This window comes from Pongo pygmaeus, chromosome 11 (assembly GCF_028885625.2).
Source record: "Pongo pygmaeus isolate AG05252 chromosome 11, NHGRI_mPonPyg2-v2.0_pri, whole genome shotgun sequence".
Taxonomy (NCBI): domain Eukaryota; kingdom Metazoa; phylum Chordata; class Mammalia; order Primates; family Hominidae; genus Pongo; species Pongo pygmaeus.
The window spans coordinates 138,954,091-138,972,581 of NC_072384.2; the positions used below are offsets into that span (position 1 = coordinate 138,954,091).

At 46.6% G+C, this 18,491-nt stretch overlaps 1 protein-coding gene across 12 annotated transcripts in view; it reads left to right on the top strand.

Moving 5' to 3' along the window:
- Positions 1-18,491, top strand: part of TRAF3IP1 (TRAF3 interacting protein 1) — a 78,307-nt gene that overhangs the window by 18,823 nt on the left and 40,993 nt on the right. For 4 of the 12 annotated variants that reach the window (XM_054478168.2, XM_054478175.2, XM_054478172.2 and 1 more), the window contains 7 exons: positions 5,158-5,259; positions 8,112-8,132; positions 9,444-9,528; positions 10,004-10,087; positions 13,464-13,587; positions 13,810-13,843; positions 16,618-16,694. In XM_054478168.2, coding sequence (XP_054334143.1) covers positions 5,158-5,259; positions 8,112-8,132; positions 9,444-9,528; positions 10,004-10,087; positions 13,464-13,587; positions 13,810-13,843; positions 16,618-16,694 — 527 coding nt within the window. The remainder of the gene's footprint in view (positions 1-5,157; positions 5,260-8,111; positions 8,133-9,443; positions 9,529-10,003; positions 10,088-13,463; positions 13,588-13,809; positions 13,844-16,617; positions 16,695-18,491) is intronic. The other 8 variants (XM_054478180.2, XM_054478170.2, XM_054478178.2 and 5 more) reach the window with 3 other exon arrangements.

The window sequence follows — 18,491 nt, forward strand, 5'->3', positions numbered from 1 at the left end:
GTAAAAGGTGACTGAGCTGGAGCAGGGTGTTTCCACTGAAGAGAGACCCTGTCATACGGGCATGCATGTTACCGTTCAACCACATCTTGGTGATGTATGTTTTCTTTTTGTGGGAGCTTTCCTCATCCTCAGGTGCCTGGGGGGAAACACCCAGGCACACTGCAATCCTGCACTGCAGGAGAGGGCAGCAGGCAGTGGCGAAAGCCTGAGGGGTGGCTTCCTGGTAGCCCCCACCCGGCTAGCTAGGACCTCATCTCTGCGGCCACAGGGATGACTCCCCACCTCCTGCTTACCTGCTTCATGGCCTTGAGCCAGCCACGTGAGTGGGTTCTCTGAGCCAGTTTCCTCGTCATAAATGGGCGTAAAGATACCTGCCTTGAGGGTGAACCAGGTGTCCATAAAGTGGTGGCTTGCCCCAGGCATGCTGCAGTCTAACCCGCTTTATCACGGATCACCTCTGCTGAACTGCCAGCCCCGGATCAGGGCGAGACAGCGCTCATCCTGAGGTGGGCAATGGATTTAGAACAAATTGAAATCATTCTCCAGACATGTAATGAGGACCGTATAGGTAATATCAGCAAGTGTGAAAATAACACAAGTGCAGGCAGTAAGAAGCACAAACTGCAAACGTGGTTTCTGGGTTGAGCTTTTTGCAGAGATTGGGATGGAGCCTGATGCCACCTGCTGGGGAGCAGAGTCTCCCGCTGTCCTTGGGTGGCAGTGTGGGGTGGGGGGCAGTACGGGGGGTTGGGAACAGTGGCCAGGAGCAGAGCCTGGGCTCTGGAGAGACTCCCGGTCCCTCGTCTTTCTCCTCCCCCCCCACCCTGCCCCTGCTTCCCTGGGGTCCTGCCACAGCACGGGCCTGGGGTCTCTGTCTTCGCGGTTGCAGGTGTTACCTTGCACTGGTCATGGTTTAACATTGGAATTCAGAGTTTGCTGGCGGTTGTTACAGTTCCTTAATTTCTTCATTGAGGGTGCACTGCCATTGGGTCTGGTTAATGAGCCGGTCCTCACAGTACCTTTCCTTCTTAGTGCTTCAAAGAAAAGTCCATGTTGTCAAAGCTGGCCTTTGTTGCACTGACTGACCTGGCCCTCATGAGCCCTGTGCCCATAGCCTGGGTCATCATCAGAGAATTTGTGGGTCTTATTGTTATCATTTTGATTTTTTGGGTGGATTAAAGAGTTCAACAAGGAATTTATCCATTTCTTTTTCAAAACATGAACAATTTCTTCCTGTACTCCAGTTGTTATGCAAGCTGTAAGGCATGCTTTGTTCGCTTTACAATTGTGTGACAGTTCCAGGTTTTTCTGGAACATTAAGTCAGGTCTTTATTTTGCTTAGTTTCCCTCATTTCATCTTTGCTTACTTCTCTAACTGTTTCTATTGTGAAAAATACGGAAAAGTAGAAAGAATAGTACAACTAATGCCCATATACCTCTCACCCAGATTCACTAGTTTTACGTTTGCCATTTTGCTTAATGTACAGTTATGCATGTGTGTGTGTATATATATATTTTTTTGAGACGGAGTCTCACTCTGTTGCCCAGGCTAGGGTACAGTGGCGTGATCTCAGCTCACTGCAACCTCCACCTCCTGGGTTCAAGCGATTCTTCTGCCTCAGCCTCCTGAGTAGCTGGGACTACAGGTGTGTGCTACGATACCCGGCTTCTCATGTATATTTTTGAGACAGGGCTTTGCTCTGTCACTCAGCCTGGAGTGCAGTGGTATGATCATAACTCACTGCAGTCTTGAACTCCTTGGCTCAAGTGATCCTCCTGCCTCAGCCTCTTGACTAGCTAGGACTACAGGCATGTGTCACCATGCCCAGCTAATTGTTTGTTTTTTTTTTTTTGTAGAGGGAGCATCTCACTTTGTTGCCTAGGCTGGTTTGAACTCCTGGGCTCAAGTGATCCTTTCACCTCAAACTCCCAAAGTGCTGGGATTACAGGCATAAGCCAGCAGACCCAGCATATAGTTACATATTTTAATGAACTGTTTCAAGGTATGTTAAAAAACATCCTAACACTTTAAATACTTTGACATGCAGCTTTAAAAAAGTACATTTTCCTACATAGCCAGAAAAGTATTGTCTAACTGAACTCAGTTATTGCTTCCTGATAGCATCTAAAACCCAAGCTATATTCTAATTGTCCCAGAAATGTTTTTCTATTCTTTTTTTTTTTTTTTTTAAAAAAACACTGGCTATTTGATGACATTTAACTTAGTGTAGCTAAAATTTGCGCAGAACACTGGCAGAATGATGGACCTCTTTCAATTGTATTTATGGGCCGTACGTCTGATTAGTTTCAGTAACAGTGACTGATAGGGACCGGCCCCTCCCAGCCGGGCACAGTGGTCCTTGCTCTATGCACAAGATCTCATTTGACTCAGGATGGCTCTGTGAGGTGGGGCAAACTGGGCAAACTGCGGCTCAAGAAGGCTGAGGGACCTGACCAAAGCGTAGCCCATGGAGAGAGGAAGTGCCACTGTTCCACCCTAGGGCGTCTTGAGCCAGGGCTCACATTCTCACCTACAAGGTTCATTGGTTACCAGGTAGCTCCAGACAACAGATTGTGCTTATGCTGTGACTCTTTTTTTTTTTTTTTATTTTGCCAATTCATAGTCATTTTTATTTTATTTTATTTCTTTTTTGAGATGGATTCTCACTCTGTAGCCAGGTTGGAGTGCAGTAGAACGATCTTGGCTCACTGCAACCTCCACCTCCTAGGTTCAAGGGATTCTCATGTCTCAGCCTCCTGAGTAGCTGGGATTACAGGTGTGCGCCACTAGGTCCAGCTAATTTTTGTGTTTTCAGTAGAGATGGGGTTTCACCATGTTGGCCAGGCTGGTCTCAAACTCCTGAGCTCAGGTGATCCACCTGTCTGGGCCTCTCAAAATGCTGGGATTACAGGTGTGAACCACTGCTCCCGGCCGTCATTTTCATTTTATAAGTGCATTATTTATTTGTTTAAAGCAATTATTTGACAAATTGTTTAGTCCCCTCTCCGTGATTATGAATTGATTCTACAGTGTGGTGTAATTAGTGAGCGTATAGTCTGTTTTCATGTTCTTTCTCTCGGTGTGAACTTGGTGTTTAGTAAAGCTTACATAAGAATACCACTAGAACTTTGAAAAGGTAAAATTGTGAAAGTGTCATTGGTCTCTGAACTACAGAATGAAGATAATGCATTTATAATTTGCTCATTGTGATGGTGAATATGGTAGAGTATGGAAAATATTTGACACTTTGAAATCAAGTACACAACTTAAAATGATTAGAATGTTTTCTTCTAAAGTTGAGCATCTACAACTGCCAAGCTTATGTTTATTTTTATATTTTTTTGGTTAAGAACTTAATATTTCATGTTTATTCTCTGGTTACCCTGTATAAAATATAAATAACTATTTGAATCAGACTATTTAAGTCAGCATCATTTTCACAGATTGATAAAAATGTCTTTGCAAAATTATATGTCATCTATTTTATGTAGTTCTATTACATTATAAATAAAACAGTTATATGATAGTTAATGTCAGGTTGATTCTGATGTAAGCTGTTTTGAATAGTTTTAAGAATTATAAGATTGTATTTCAGGAAAGGGAACATTTTTCCAATTTTATTTTTGTCTCTCAGTTTCTTTTTAGAGTGGTAGGTCCTTTGACTGAGGCTAGTTTTCCAGCTCTGGGTCCTGCTGTAATGTAGAACCTATTCCTCTAGCCCCTCATCGGCCCCCTATCTTTTTTTTTGTTTTTTGGGACAGATTCTGGCTCTGTCACCAGGCTGGAGTGCAGTGGCACGATCTCGGCTCACTGCACCCTCCACTTCCTGGGTCCAAGAGATTCTCCTGCCTTAGCCTCCTGAGTAGCTGGGACTACAGGCGTGTGCCACCATACCTGGCTAATTTTTGTATTTTTAGTAGAGATGGGGTTTCACCATGTTGGCCAGGATGGTCTCACTCTCTTGAGCTCGTGATCCGCTGGCCTCAGCCTCCCAAAGTGCTGGGATTACAGGCATGAGCCACCACACCCGGCTCCTACCCTTTTTTTTTCAGACAGGATCTTGCTCTTACATGCAGGCTGGAGAGCAGTGGCATGATCATGGCTCACTGCAGCCTCCACCTCCTGGGCTCACATGATTCTCCTGCCTCAGCCTCCTGGGTAGCTGGGACTACAGGCACCTGCCACCATGCCTAACTAATTTTTGTAGATATGAGGTTTCACCAGGTTGCCCAGGCTGGTGCCTGCCTTGGCCTCCCAGAGTGTTGAGACTACAGGCATGAGCCACTGCGCTTGGCCTTTTTTTTTTTTTTTTTTCGAGATAGGGTCTTACTCTTTTCCCTGGGCTGGAGTGCAGTGGCATGATCATAGCTTATTGTAGCCTCGAACTCCTGGACTCAAGTGATCCTCCCATCTCAGCCTCCTGAGTAGCTGGGACTACAGGTGTGTGTAACCATGCCTGGCTAGTTTTTTAAATTTTATATTTTTTGTGTAGACGAGTTCTCTCTATGTTACCTAGGTTGTCTTTACTCCTGGGCTCAAGTGATGCTCCCACCTAGGCCTCCCAAATTGCGGGGATTATAGGTGTGAGCCACTGTGCCCAGCCTGGTTTTTTTTTTTTTTTTTTTTTTTTCTTCACAGCAAAAATATTTTCTCAGGTATTTGACACTTTTTCTATCTTCATAAACTTTGGAACATCAGTCAGTAATTAGTAGACAATATGTGAAAGTTTTCAATATGGCCAGGACTGTGCACTGTGTCCAAAATATTTTTCTTTTCTTCCTGCATTCCTGAAACAGCCGCCTACTTGCAGCCTCTCAGCTGCTGGGTCTGCCTCTAGTGGGGAGGTGAGTGGAGACTGGCAGTGTCAGGTAGCTCCAGAAATGGGGGCAGGGGCAGTCTGCTCCTCCTGGCCTGAGTAGACCCAGGATCCACTCACAGTCTGGGGTGTCCTTTCCCTTTCACCCCAGAGCCGCCCATGGGGGAGGAACATTCTAGAAGCATGTTTTCTAAAAGCTGCCTTTGGTCAGTCCTTTGTCAGTCCAAACTTGCAGTGTGGGAAAACAGATAAGTAAGTGTGCTCTATATTAATGAAGCCGCTGATCACCAACCCTTTGGTGTGCAGTCTTAATGACTAATTTTAAACTGTTTTATGTCAGGAACAAAAGAAGCTAATATTAACTCAACTAGTATTTCAGATGATAATTCAGCTAGTCTGCGGTGTGAGAATATTGAGCCCAACCCCGCAGAGAAGCAGAAAGGTAAGAATGGTCCCGTTTCGCCCTTTCCTGGCGAGAGCAGTGAGCCCTCCAGAACCTTCTTCCCAAAGGGCCGCAGCCCAGAGCCCGAGGTTTTCCCCTTGGGTCTGAACGTGGCAAGTGATTCACTTCTGCCTTTTTGCAGAAACTAGAATCGAACATGGTGGTTTGTTGATAGCATGGGGCCCACTCGTGTGCTCCCCCGTGCTTTGTGAGTGAGAGGAGGTGGCATGTTTCATCACTTGGGGAGTGTCATGAGTGGTCCCTGAAAAGTTTCGGGGTCGCTACTTGGACAGCCCCACCAGTCAAGAGGTGTACCCCCCAGACTTCATGGTCACAGTGCTGTGGCCACCATGATTTTTTTGTCTGTCATTTTCTTTGAGTGTTGAATTAAAACCTCAATGAGATTTTACTTTCACCATAAATTTTCTCAGCCTTAAAAAAAACTTTGGTAAAATAGCCATTCAATGTTTATGTTTTGAGGCCTTGGAGCTCCTAACAGGCCTGCAAGGGTGCCAGTGCCCAGGTAACCAAGGCTTGTGCAGGCGGCAGTGGCAGGGTGGGGTGTGGCCAGGGGAGGGCTGATGTTTGTTGATTCATTCAAACAGAAAATTTTCTGTTGAAGGCCTACTGCATGTCAACCCTGAGGCTGGGAGTGCATGAGCCAGCGAAGTCAGGCTGGCCTCCTGCCTTCCTGGTGCAGATGAGGCTTGAAGATCAACCGAAACTGTTTGATGGGGTGGCAGTCTGGGACGGGAGGGGCCTTGGTTGGTGAGGGTGGCCCAGAAAGCCTGCAGGGCAGAAGGGACTGTATAAACCAAGATCCCAGCTGGGATGCGACTACAGCAGGGCTGGCTCAGCCCAGAGGAAGGGCCAGAGCCAGGTTCCTGTGCCAACTTATGGAGTTTAGCCTTTATTGGAAGAGCAGCGGGAGGTTAATTATATCTTTAGGAGGAGCAGTATAATGATATTTAGATTTTAAAGAGTGGCCATGTTAATTAGGGAGGGTTAAAGATTGTCCAGAGAAGAGAGAGAGGCCTGGACTGTGGAGACGCCCTGGGAAGGGAGAAGTGGTGGGATTCCAGGGCTGCTGGCACGTGCTGGGGGAGCTGGCCTGGAGCGTAGAGGAAAGGCCCAGGCTAGAGAGGAGCTGTGAGAGTTGCTGGCACCGGGTGATGGCAGGAGCCTGGGTGGGGACTAGGTCACCTGGGACGAGATTGTGAGTGCAGGAGCTGGCAGAGCGCTGGCGCCGTGGAAGCACAGGCATCGGGGAGGATGGTGTGGGCCATGTGGCAGGTGCCTTGGGTTCTGGGTAACGGGGACTGGAAGTATCCATTGAAAGGCAGAGAGTTTACTGTGCTGACTTTCCTTCTGGGTATTGGCCTTGTGGTTGAATAACTGCACCTCTCAGGCACCTTTCTGAGTGCTGTGTTAATCCAGGGTCTGTTCCCAACACCCTGGTGTTTTGAAGAAAGACCCGGGGATTTGAAACTGTGTCTGCTGCCTGCCCCCAGGTCGCACGAGGACTCTCAGTGCTGGTTTCTGCTAAGCACATGCTCCAGGCCACACAGCCATGAGGAAAAGATCTTCTGCCACCTGCTCTTGGTTCCCAGCCGTCCCATCCCAGGGTTGAGCTGAGTCCTCCACCCCCATTGGCCCAAAATGCTGGGGTCTCTGAAACTGCCCTTCTAGTGGCACTATCTGGAACTACATTCTCCAGGTCCCTGCTAACCACTGTGCCCTCCAGTCCCCTAGGCCCTGGCGGGTGCCAGGCTGCCCCCTGTGCTGTGGCACTTGGTAGGGTGTGACCTCTGGAGGCTCCCAGGTCTATACTAATAGGGTCCTCTAGAGCCTCCCGGTTCCCCTTGATCCACAAGCTTGGCCCCTTCTCTCCCTGTCAGAGCCACCCTCTTAGGGCAGCATTAATGAGCTCGTGGCTGTTATGCTCACGGAAAGCACTCCTGTGAATAAACGAGCTAGAGGTGTCTGTGGAGTGCTCCTCACTCTGCTCGGTGTGGACCCTCACAATAACCCAGGCTGATTTCTCGAGGCTGCATGAACTGTTCCTGTCTGAGGCGGGGCCGTGTTAAACGAGGGGCTGCATCAGGCCCTGCTGCCTCCTCTCTGCCCGTATAGTGTCCTGGGCTGTCATGTGAATCCATGTGCTTTCCGCTCTTCTGCAAATGCGTTCGTGCATCTTAAAGAGTGTGAAACAGAGATTTCCCACCTGTGGTTTTTGAATCCACCCCACCCCTGTGGTGCCGCTGCTCATTTACTTTGACTGTTTAGGTCACATTTGTCCCCAAGACAGCACTTGAGGAAAAAGGATCCTGGGTGAAGGTGCAGAGGTGGGCCTGTGTTGAGCTGGAAGATTTTCTTCTGCTTTCAGGAGCTGATGGAAAAATGCTTAGCAATCATGTCTATAAGATGGGCTGTTGTTGGCTGTCTCCCGGTCTTTGGAACGGCCCAGGATTTAGTTGGCCAGGTTCAGACTGTTGCGTCGTTCCTCACATTTGGGTGCGCTTTTTCTGTGGCTCTGGCTCTGTCGATTCTTGTCTCCTGAACTTGTTTACTTCCTCTCTCCGATGTGCTTTCTCCACATCCCTGTGTCCTGTTTCTATTTAGTACTGTTTTATGATGCACAGTTTGTTTGCTCTTTGTTTTTCTATCTTTGAAAATAAAACAAAATGGCAATAGGGACATTAGAAAAGCGGCTATGAGGAAATGACCTTTTTTTCTTAGCAGACATCCAAAATTATGTACAATGTGTTTTTCCTCTAATTCTGTTCTCATCATTTAATATATTGAGGTTGACTTACACAAAAGCTAATTTTTCTGATGTGCTTTTTTTTTAGGTGACTCCACCAGTGATGCAGGTGAGGAATGGCCTTAGATACGATACCTGTGTGTCATATCAATTCTATGCATGTGTGTGAATGTAAATGTGGACTCTCAGATTCATGCTTTATAAAGTGCATTAGTGAAAGTAACTTATTTTATGGAAAAAGATCGTAACTACTCTAATTTATTTATTTATTTATTTATTTATTTTTTGAGACGGAGTTTCACTCTTGTTGCCCAGGCTGGAGTGCAATGGCACAATCTCGGTTCACCACAACCTCTGCCTCCTGGGTTCAAGCAATTCTCCTGCCTTAGCCTCCCGAGTAGCTGGGATTACAGGCATGTGCCACCACGCCCGGCTAATTTTGTATTTTTAGTAGAGACGGGGTTTCTCTGTGTTGGTCAAGCTGGTCTCGAACTCCCAACCTCGGGTGATCCACCTGCCTCAGCCTCCCAAAGTGCTGGGATTACAGGAGTGAGCCACTGTGCCTGGCCAACTACCCTAATTTAATTTATATGTTTTAAGTTTGAAAAGAATACATTTCAGGATTTTTTTCCAGAATATAAAATATATTTCTAATATTCAAATTCTGACTATTTTCTGAAGTGTTAATTCCTTTTACTTTAAATAGTGGAATAAACTTGTCGTAATAGTTTAGGCCTTGTTATTTACTGATTAATTCTTTTTATCAAAATGAATAAAACTTTGTTCAGATTATAAACATAATATGGTACATACCGATGTAGAAAAATTTAAAAATGCAAAAAAAAAAAGAACAAAAATTAAAAGCACTGGTAATTCTACTGCTTATAACTTAAATGAATATTCTTCTAGAACCCTGTATATATGTGTGTGTGTATATATATATATATAATATGCATATGTATATAATTGTTAGATATATTACTGTACTGGATTGTTTCACACAAAAGGGGGCTGGCATGTGACTGTACCATAATTTACTTAGTTACTGATTGATTGTCAGTATTATCAATGACGATGGGTGAACATCTTGACGTGTGTCCATTTCTCCTCTTGGGTTGTATTTCCTTTAAGTACTGAGTTGATCGGCCTGCCTTTTTAATTTTATTTCTGAAGTAATTGAACCAGTTTGTATTCCCTGGGTTTGAGTGTGCCCATTTTCCCAAATCTTCACCGAGTTTAGATATCAGACATCGGTTTTCTCTTCATCAACATGATTGATGGAAAAATTGCTCATTTGTATTTGCAATTACAAATGTATTTGATTGCAAATAACTGCAAATACAGATGCAAATAGTATTTTCAAATAGTTATCGGTGTGTTTTTTCCTTTGTGAATTGCTAATTGATTGTCATTTGTTTAGAAGGAGATGTTGGACCTGCTGGCCAAGATAAGTCTGAGGTGCCAGAGACTCCAGAAATTCCTAATGAGCTTTCATCCAACATCAGGTCTGTGTGCTTTGAATCCCTTTCCCTCAGCAGAGTGATCACACCTAGGACACTGCTGTGCTTCTCTTTCTGCTTGTTGCTATTTATTTAGTGCCTGAGCTAACTTATGAGGAATTACTTATACAAAGAATACAAGAAGTATATCAGTTTTCTGTACCGGAGTTATATCACTATATAGTGATATAATATTTTGGAGATTTAGGGGAATTCAAAATTATAGCTGAATTATGTGATGTTTTGATTAGTGATGGTTGTTGGTATTTTGAAATTACTGAAAATACAAGTGGAAAGATGGACACTTTCTGGTTGGTCGGGTTACTGGGACATTCCTCCTCTTCTGCAGAGTAGCACGTCCTAACTAGCACATTGATTATGGCCTGGAGATGAGAGTTAACATTCACCTGGGCTTTCTTTTCCAGTTTGAAATGTATAAGCCTTTCATCTCCTTTTTTGGTTTTCCAATATTTGGGTTTAGAAGAATTCCTCGGCCTGGGAGTGCAAGACCAGCCCCTCCCCGGGTCAAACGGCAAGACAGCGCGGAGGCGCTACCAATGGATAGGTAAGGCTGGCTCAGCAGGGCAGTTCCAGCCACACAGTGTGTTCTCCAGTGGGCATGGTGCCTCCGCTAAGAGAAAGGGGAGGGAAGCAGCACATGGTGCTGGAAACGTGCTATTGAGGAACAAAAAGTGAGGGTAGACCCTCGCCTCACACCATAGGCCAACAGACATGTCAGATGGATGAAAGAGAAAAACCATGCATACATGTAAAATTACATCTTCACATCTGTGGGAAAATGTTGGACTGCATTTCTCTGACCCCTAGATTGAAGACTTTCTAAGCGTGAAAACAATAGGGGAATTAGGAAAAAATAGGGGGAAAAATTAGGGGCTTAATTGCAGAAAAATTAAAAATAGAAGGTGATCAAAATGTTATAAGCAGGCTGGGCCTGGTCGCTCAAGCCTGTAATCCCAACATTTTGGGAGGCTGAGGCGGGCGGATCGCTTGAGGTCAGGAGTTTGAGACCAGCCTGGCCAATGTGGTGAAACCCCCGTCTCTACTAAAAATACAAAAGTTAGCCGGGCGTGGTGGCATGTGCTTGTAGTCTCAGCTACTCAGGAGGCTGAGGCAGGAGAATCACTTGAACCTGGGAGGTGGAGGTTATAATGAGCTGAGATTGCACTGCTGTACTCCAACCTGGGCGACAGAGCGAGACTATATTAAAAAAAAAAAAAAGTCATAAGCAATATAAAGACAAACAACAGATAGGATGGATCAGAGTGGGTTTCAGATCAAATAAGAGGCAGGAATAGGAGGCAGGAGTAGATGTGTTTTTCTAGGAGTTTTGCCACAAAGAGAAGCAAAGGAATAAGACTAGAAAGTGGGAAAGGTGGTGTCAAGGGGAGTTATTATTTTTCTGATGATGGGAATGATCCAGTGGAGAGGGGAAATTGATGACATAGGCGACGTGGGATAGGGGTTTGGTGGAGCAGAGTTCCCGTGTGGGTGTGGGAACGGGCGCCGAGGTGTAGTCGGCACATGGTGTGATGCAGATTCTTAAGGTGATTTTCTGGTACTTGTTTTTCTCATGAGCCGTAAGAGGGTCTGAGGGAAGAGGAGTGTCAGAGGAGAGAGGGGCTGGGTGAAGTTGCTGTGCACGAGAGTGGGCTAGTGAAGAGACTGGAGCAGAGGTGTTCCTCTAGGGGTGACCCTCCTTTGGGGACACTGCGCCATGATCTGGAGACATTTTCTGGTGTTCTGATGAAGGGGAGGGGTTAGGGCAGGGCAGTTGCTGAACCTCCTGCAATGCACAGGACAGTCTCCACCACAAAGGAGGATGGGCTGCCTGTCCATAGTGCCTGGGCGGAGGCCGTGGCTGACAGCTGACTTCGGGGCAGCATCTGGCGGACTTGGGCGTAAAGAGACAGGAGATGGTATGGCGGGGCCTGTTCTGCAGCCGCAGTTGGTCACACCTACAGGCACGGGGGCACAGGCTGTATTAAACAGGGCTCGGCTGTGCCAAGCAAGTGCACCGAGAGAGAAGGGAAGGAATAGGAGTATGTGGAAGCGCCACGGTCATGACCAGTGTGGGATTTCTGCCAGTGAGTGAAGGAGGAGCCCTCGGTGAAGGTCAGGAGGAGGCGTTAGGATTGAGAGGCTGAAGGTGCTGCACGGGTAGAAGGATTGTCGGAGTCAGGTCCTAGGGCCGTGAGCTGGGAAGATAGATAGTGGTGGTAAAGGAGTGGGGCGCTCAGATTTGAGATTGGGGCTTGCTGTTAGTGGTAGTGACAGGGGTGCCCCTGGGAGTGGGTGTCAAGTGTGGGAGGTGGGATCATCCCAGCAGGGTTCAGGGACCCAAGGCCAGGATTTGGGAAGGATCATTTCTCAAGACTTGAAATCACAAGTTAAGACAGGAGCACTGTTGGCGAGAGTGGCAGGTCCAGGAGGACCGGGTGGGACCACGGGTTGGCAGCTGATGGCAGCAATGATGGGGTCGAGGGTGACAAGATTTAAAGTTGGCAGTTTTTAGGGAGAATGATCTGGAAGCCGAAGCAAGCATAAGGAAATTACTGACCTTCCCTCTGGGCCTGTGACAAGAGGCCGGTGGGAGGAGCAGCAGCTGCAGCTGAGGGCTGTGGGGAAGCTGTGTCCTGGAGAGCAAGGTGGGACAGAGAGGGACTGCCCATCAGGGCAGGCACAGGGGCGCAGGTGTTGGGGAGGTGGGACGTGGACCACAGTGAGGGTGTGCTGGGAGCACGAGAGACGAGGGACGGGAGCCTGGACTTCCTGGTACTGACAGAGCAGCGGGTACGAAGTGAGGTTGATCCTGGTGGAGCCACACAGGTAGTTGTTGAGTGTCTCAAGGACGCAGTTGAGGAAGTCAAGGATGTTTGGGGCAATGGGTGTTATTTTAAGATCTCGTTCCCAAGTGTCTAGATTCCCTCTGGACCTTGTGCATGGCACTGAAGCAAGGGAGGGTTTTGGTGTGTGTGTGTGTGTGTGTGCATGCGTGTGCTTGTGTGTATGCGTGTGTGTGTGTGTGCATGTGCACGCATGCAGCACTGTGATAATGGGGCAGGGGAGTTAGGTGATTGCTTAAAGCATGAGTGTGTAGGGAAGAAACAAAGGCAGGAGGGGCCATCAAGGAGCCCGTAGAGTGTTTGGGTCTGGGGCTCACATTTGTACAGAGTGAGCTGACGGTGGCCTGAGTGAGGAGGAGCTGTAGGTGGGGCAGTTCTAGTGGCTGGCCGTGGAGAGCATGAGAGAGCCCTTGGGTGAAGGCTGTCACCAAGGAGGACAAGGTCTGGGGCTGGAGGGCCAGGCTGTTGGATGCTGACTTGCCCAGAATGATGTGGGACCTGGGTGGAGCGCAGTGTGTACGTGGTGCTGAGCGGGACATAGGGCAGCCACCGTGACTAGGAGTTGAATGAGGGGCCTCTAGCTGGCTGTGTGAAGAGAGGTCTGGGGTCAGCCCTGGCCAGTGGGACCCCAGTGTGGCCCCTGCCCTGAGGTTTGTGACCCGGGGCAATAAGCGCCTCCAGGTAGAAAGCAGCAGGTGAAGGGCTGGTGTCACTGAGAGTGCAGTCAGGGGAGAGGCGGAGGCCCTGAGGCTCTTTGTCCAGTAGAGGGCATGGTGAGGCTGTGGGGACGGGAGGCCAGGTGTGGACCAGGAGGCCTGGGCGGCACAGGGACGTGGGGAAGCTGGGTGGGGGTGGAGGGCGAGGCTCACAGGGACTCAGGCCTGGAGGGCTTGCAGAGGACACTGTTTGCAGACAGTCCATCTTAGCTTCAGCGGGTAGCTTGAGATGCTGTTCTAGAGATTGTTGGTGATTAGATTCCTCTCTGCCGACCTCTGACACAGTTTCAGATGCTTGGGATTGATGAAAACGTGTAACTGATAGAGCATTTCTAATTTAATCTAATTTCTTTTTATTTAGGTCAGGGAGTGGTAAAACCGTCTCAAATGTGATTATAGAGTCACACAATTCTGACAATGAAGAGGATGATCAATTTGTGGTGGAAGCTGCCCCTCAGCTCTCTGAAATGTCAGAAATTGAAATGGTTAGTTAACCGAAATATGGTGTTTTTTAATAATAATGTTTTACCTACATTGAGATTAATATTCTAGCTTTTAGATTTATGTAGACAAAAACGTCATGTAATTTTTCAGTTAGTTTTCTACCTTCGTTAATTTTGTTGTTCTTTTTTTGAGATCCACAGAAGCATGATCTTTAGAATTCAACAAGCCTGAATCTTCTTTTTCCCCCTTCCTTTCCTGCTCAGGTAACAGCAGTGGAACTAGAAGAGGAGAAGCATGGTGAGTCCTGGGCATGAGTGTGCATGCGTGTCCATGTGTGTGTGCTCACGCACCTTCTCCACGTGTGCCTGGAAGGATCCAGTGCAAGGGACTGTTGTGTGCCAGGTTCTGGTCTGGGTCACACTGGCAGGATCACACTGGTGGTACATAAGACCCTGCGGGCATGGATTACTCTTAAGGCGATGGCTGCTACTCTCATCCTTAGAGGAGGGGGAGGGCACTGTTGGGAGCTAGAAACTCACTGGCAACTGTCCTGCAGATGATGTCTTGTCTCATCCGTACGATTAGATTGTGGAAGTAGATGATCTCTGAGGTCCTTTACAAGTCTAGTTCTGGAATGTTATTGTTGGTTTTCTAGCTGGACAACTCAGTAGTGCAAACCCCATTCCCCGCACCAGGGTTTGAGTATCCTGGAGCACAGTTTCTGCAGAAGAGGCAGGCTGAGTACTTTCCTTTATAGATCTGTTCTCACAATATGACTTTGTTTCCTGGCACCTATCACAGGTGAGTAACGAGGGCTTATTGGTTTTGGGGGTTTGGGGTTTTTTTTTTGGTATCTATATGAAGCCACTGTTTTTTATTTGAGGTGGAGTCTTGCTCTGTCACCCAGGCTGGAGTTCAGTGGTACGATCTCAACTTACTGCAACCTCTGCCTCCCGGGTTGAAGCGATTCTCATGCCTCAGCCTCACAAGTAGCTGGGACTACAGGCGTGCACCACTATGCCTGGCCAATTTTTGTATTTTTAGTAGAGACAGGTTTTTGCTACATTGGCCAGGCTGGTCTCCAATTTCTGACCTCAAGTGATCCACCCGCCTTGGCCTCCCAAAGTGCTGGAATTACAGGCATGGGCCACTGTGCCCAGCCTAGTCACGGATTTTTAACATAGTGGATGTGTTTCATTTCAGCCCATCTCAGTTTTTCTTATTAATGTTCAGATTGCCCAGTATTTGACCAGGGGAGCCTATTGGAGTTATTTTCTGGGGGCCTTTAGACACATCCCAGTACACTCTTTAGCTTCCTTGTTTTTTGATACAACAAGGTGTTTCTGGCTTATTTTGTGTACTTCCTGCCCCATAATTGCCTCATTTCTCCAAGGCACCTGGCTGCTTACTGCTCTGGGTTGCTTCTTGTTTCCAGGCATTTTCACTGCAAAAGCAGGGATATACTTTTTTAAAATAAGAAAGTGTATTCTGACTTCGTGATGATATTTCCAATTCCGATTTAGGATTGTAGGGTTTTGCCGGCATTCTTTGGTTTTATATATGCATCTTTTCCATCTCATGCCAAAAAGCCTGGCTCCCAGCAACAGCGGCTGTCCCCATGCTTTGTGAGCCTTCATATGCTCACACAGCAATTTTACAACACCACCACTGGTTTTTAACAACAGTAGGATTACTGGAAACACTGAAGGATTTTATTTTATTTTATTTATTTTTATTTATTTATTTATTTATTTTTGAGATGGAGTCTCGCCCTGTCGCCCAGGCTGAAGTGCAGTGGCGTGATCTTGGCTCACTGCAACTTCTGCCTCCCAGGGTCAAAGGATTCTCCGGCCTCAGCCTCCCAAGTAACTGGGATTACAGGTGCCCGCCACCACACCCAGTTATTTTTTTGTATTTTTAGTAGAGATGGGGTTTCACCATGTTGGCCAGGCTGGTCTCAAACTCCTGACCTTGTGATCCACTGCCTTGGCCTCCCAAAGTGCTGGGATTACAGGTGTGAGCCACCAAGCCCAGCCCAAGGATTTTTTTTTTTTTTTTTGGTAGGTGTGTCTGCCTGTTTGTTGGGTATATCCTATTAGGGATGTACAGTCAGTTACCCTGTTTTAAAGTTGTGAAACAATTCTTCTCTGGTGGCGTGTGCTTGCCAATTGGATATCACTAAGTTTATTTCATTTTGCATTCAACCTTTAGGCATTAGTGTTTACCTTTTTAATGTAAGATAACTCACATGATTTTAAGGTCAGATGTACAAAACCAGGTATAATCAGAAATGTGGGGCTTTGACCCGTCTCCTCTACCCTCTACTCGCCCTGTCTCCTCTACCCTCTACTCTCCCTCTGCCTGTAGGTAACAGTAAAATAGGGCTTATACTTACATTTGAAAAACAAACAAATAAATAAATGCATAGGCATGTGCATGTGTATTTACTGATACCTACACTTATTTCCATCTCGCTCTTCTTTTTAATTTGACAGTAGATGCAGGCTTTCATTCTGCAGCAATGCAGAGAAACCATCCTCATTTCTCTTCACAGCCACATCGTCCTCCACCGTGTGGACGTACCCTCGTTTATTCAGTCAGCCTCGGGCTGATGTATGCTTGGGTGAAACACTATTCCAAAAAACTTCACATGATATTTATCCCATGAGTAAATTCTGAAAGAAATGGAATAGTCTTGCCCCAGTGTAAAAGAAGTATCCGTACTTAGAAGCATTTCTTGTTATTTCTGTTTGTAATAGATGGCTATATTTTTGGATGTCAATCTATATTCCTTCTTAATCTTTGAAAATAGAAAATCTATTTCATTTCTAAAGCTTTTTACTTTTCAAGGAGCTGATTTCCCTGAAACACTTTGAAATGTGATAATTTCCACTACCAGCTGTCTATCACTCTTGTGTACTATCTCCTTAACAAATAAAGATTTGAAACTGTTTCAGCATAAAAAGAGATAGGATAAAAACTTAGTGTTTTTCCCACCATCCCACCCATTTAGAATAGGTTTTTGGGGTAGAGAATAAACTTTTAACATAAAATCACTGATTTTTCAACAGGTGGACTTGTGAAAAAAATTTTGGAGACGAAGAAAGATTATGAGAAATTGCAGCAGTCACCCAAACCTGGGGAGAAGGTAATGGAATGATTTCCATAAACACTGGCATTTTAGCAGTCTGTTTCATGCATTTACAGACTTTTACAAATTAGAGCATCTTTCAAATATTACCATTATCAGTGATGTCTGTTTGCATATTTAAATGCCATTCCTGGCCAGGCATGGTGGCTCACGCCTGCAATCCCAGCACTTTGGGAGGCCAGCGCAGACAGATTACCTGAGTCCAGGAGCTCGAGACCAGCCTGGGCAACATGGTGAAACCCTGTCTTTACGAACAATACAAAAATTAGCCGAGTGTGGTGGCACATGCCTGTAGTCCCAGCTACTTGGGGGGCTAAGGCAGGAGAATCGCTTGAACCCGGGAGGTGGAGGTTGTGGTGGATTGAGATTGTGCCACACAGCACTCCAGCCTGGGTGACGGAGTGAGACCCTGCCTCAGAAAGAAAAAAAAAAAAAAAAAAAAAAAAGCCATTCCTCCCTCCTGCCAGTTGGGAGGATATAAAGTGTGAGACTTTCTCTGTGGGGCTGCTTCCCTGGCCTGGTATCCAGCCCCGTCTTGGGAGGGGGTAGCGGCTTACTTGGGGAGCTCAGGAGCCAAGAGTCAAAGGCCTGTTGGGCTCTGACTCCCTGACTCTCCTCTTCTGGCCTTGCCCGTCCCTTCTCCCAGGTCCTGTTTGCAGACTGAGAGGCTGGCTGCCTGATCCTGGCTGATTGCAAAGTAAGAGGCTGGGAATGTTTTTTTTTTTTCTTTTTTTTGAGATGGAGTCTCGCTCTGTCACCCAGTCTGGAGAGCAGTGGCGTGATCTCGGCTCACTGCAAGCTCCGCCTCCCGGGTTCACGCCATTCTCCTGCCTCAGCCTCCCGCGTAGCTGGGACTACAGGTGCCCGCCACCACACCCGACTAATTTTTTTTTGTATTTTTAGTAGATACGGGGTTTCACCGTGTTAGCCAGGATGGTCTCGATCTCCCTCGTGATCCAACCACCTTGGCCTCCCAAAGTGCTGGGATTACAGGCGTGAGCCACCGCGCCCGGCCGGGAATGTTTTTAGTTTTTTTTAAAAAATATGTGTTCTATTGTACCTGGTTCCCTGCAGTCCCCCTCACACATGTGTGATGTGCTTCTGTTGGGACCTATGGCCTCTTGCCAGCCACTACCCTTTCCTTGGGCACATGACCACTGGGGCGGGCACCTGTGGGCCAACAGGGTGTGTCTCAAATGCCACAGCCAGGTTTCTCTTACAGTCACTTTAAAGAGGAAGAAGAATTTTTTTTTTCTTTTAAACAGAAGTTTCTTGGATAGTTAGCCTAATAACTCAACAATTTGAAAAAGCTTTATGTATAGGGATGTGTGCACACACACATACACACACATGCACACATATATGTATTTTTCCCCAGCTGAATTAACGGTTGTTTTAGATAATTCTGCTTAACATGTCCTAGTTTGTCACGAAGCTAGGGCCTGAAATAGCCAATGAGAACTGTACAATTGAGACTAACAGTAGAGGGAGCCCTTTTAACAATAATAACTGGAGAATGTTGTTGGTGGAGGCTTTGCTGACAGCACCACTGTTTGTCTTGCTGAAAGGAGAAATGCCTTCTGCAGTTTGTTTTTTCACTGATGGAATGTTAATACATTATAGTCCTTTCTGTATGCGTGAGGGGTTGTCCTGGTGTCCCTGGTGGTATTTCTGAGACCCAGTCGAAAACCCTGAATGTGTCCCTCCAGGCTCCTAGTGGAGGTCACCTTTGAAGCATCCATTGGTTTAAATTTTATAGCTATGATTTTTACGCAAAGCATATTAGGATTGTGT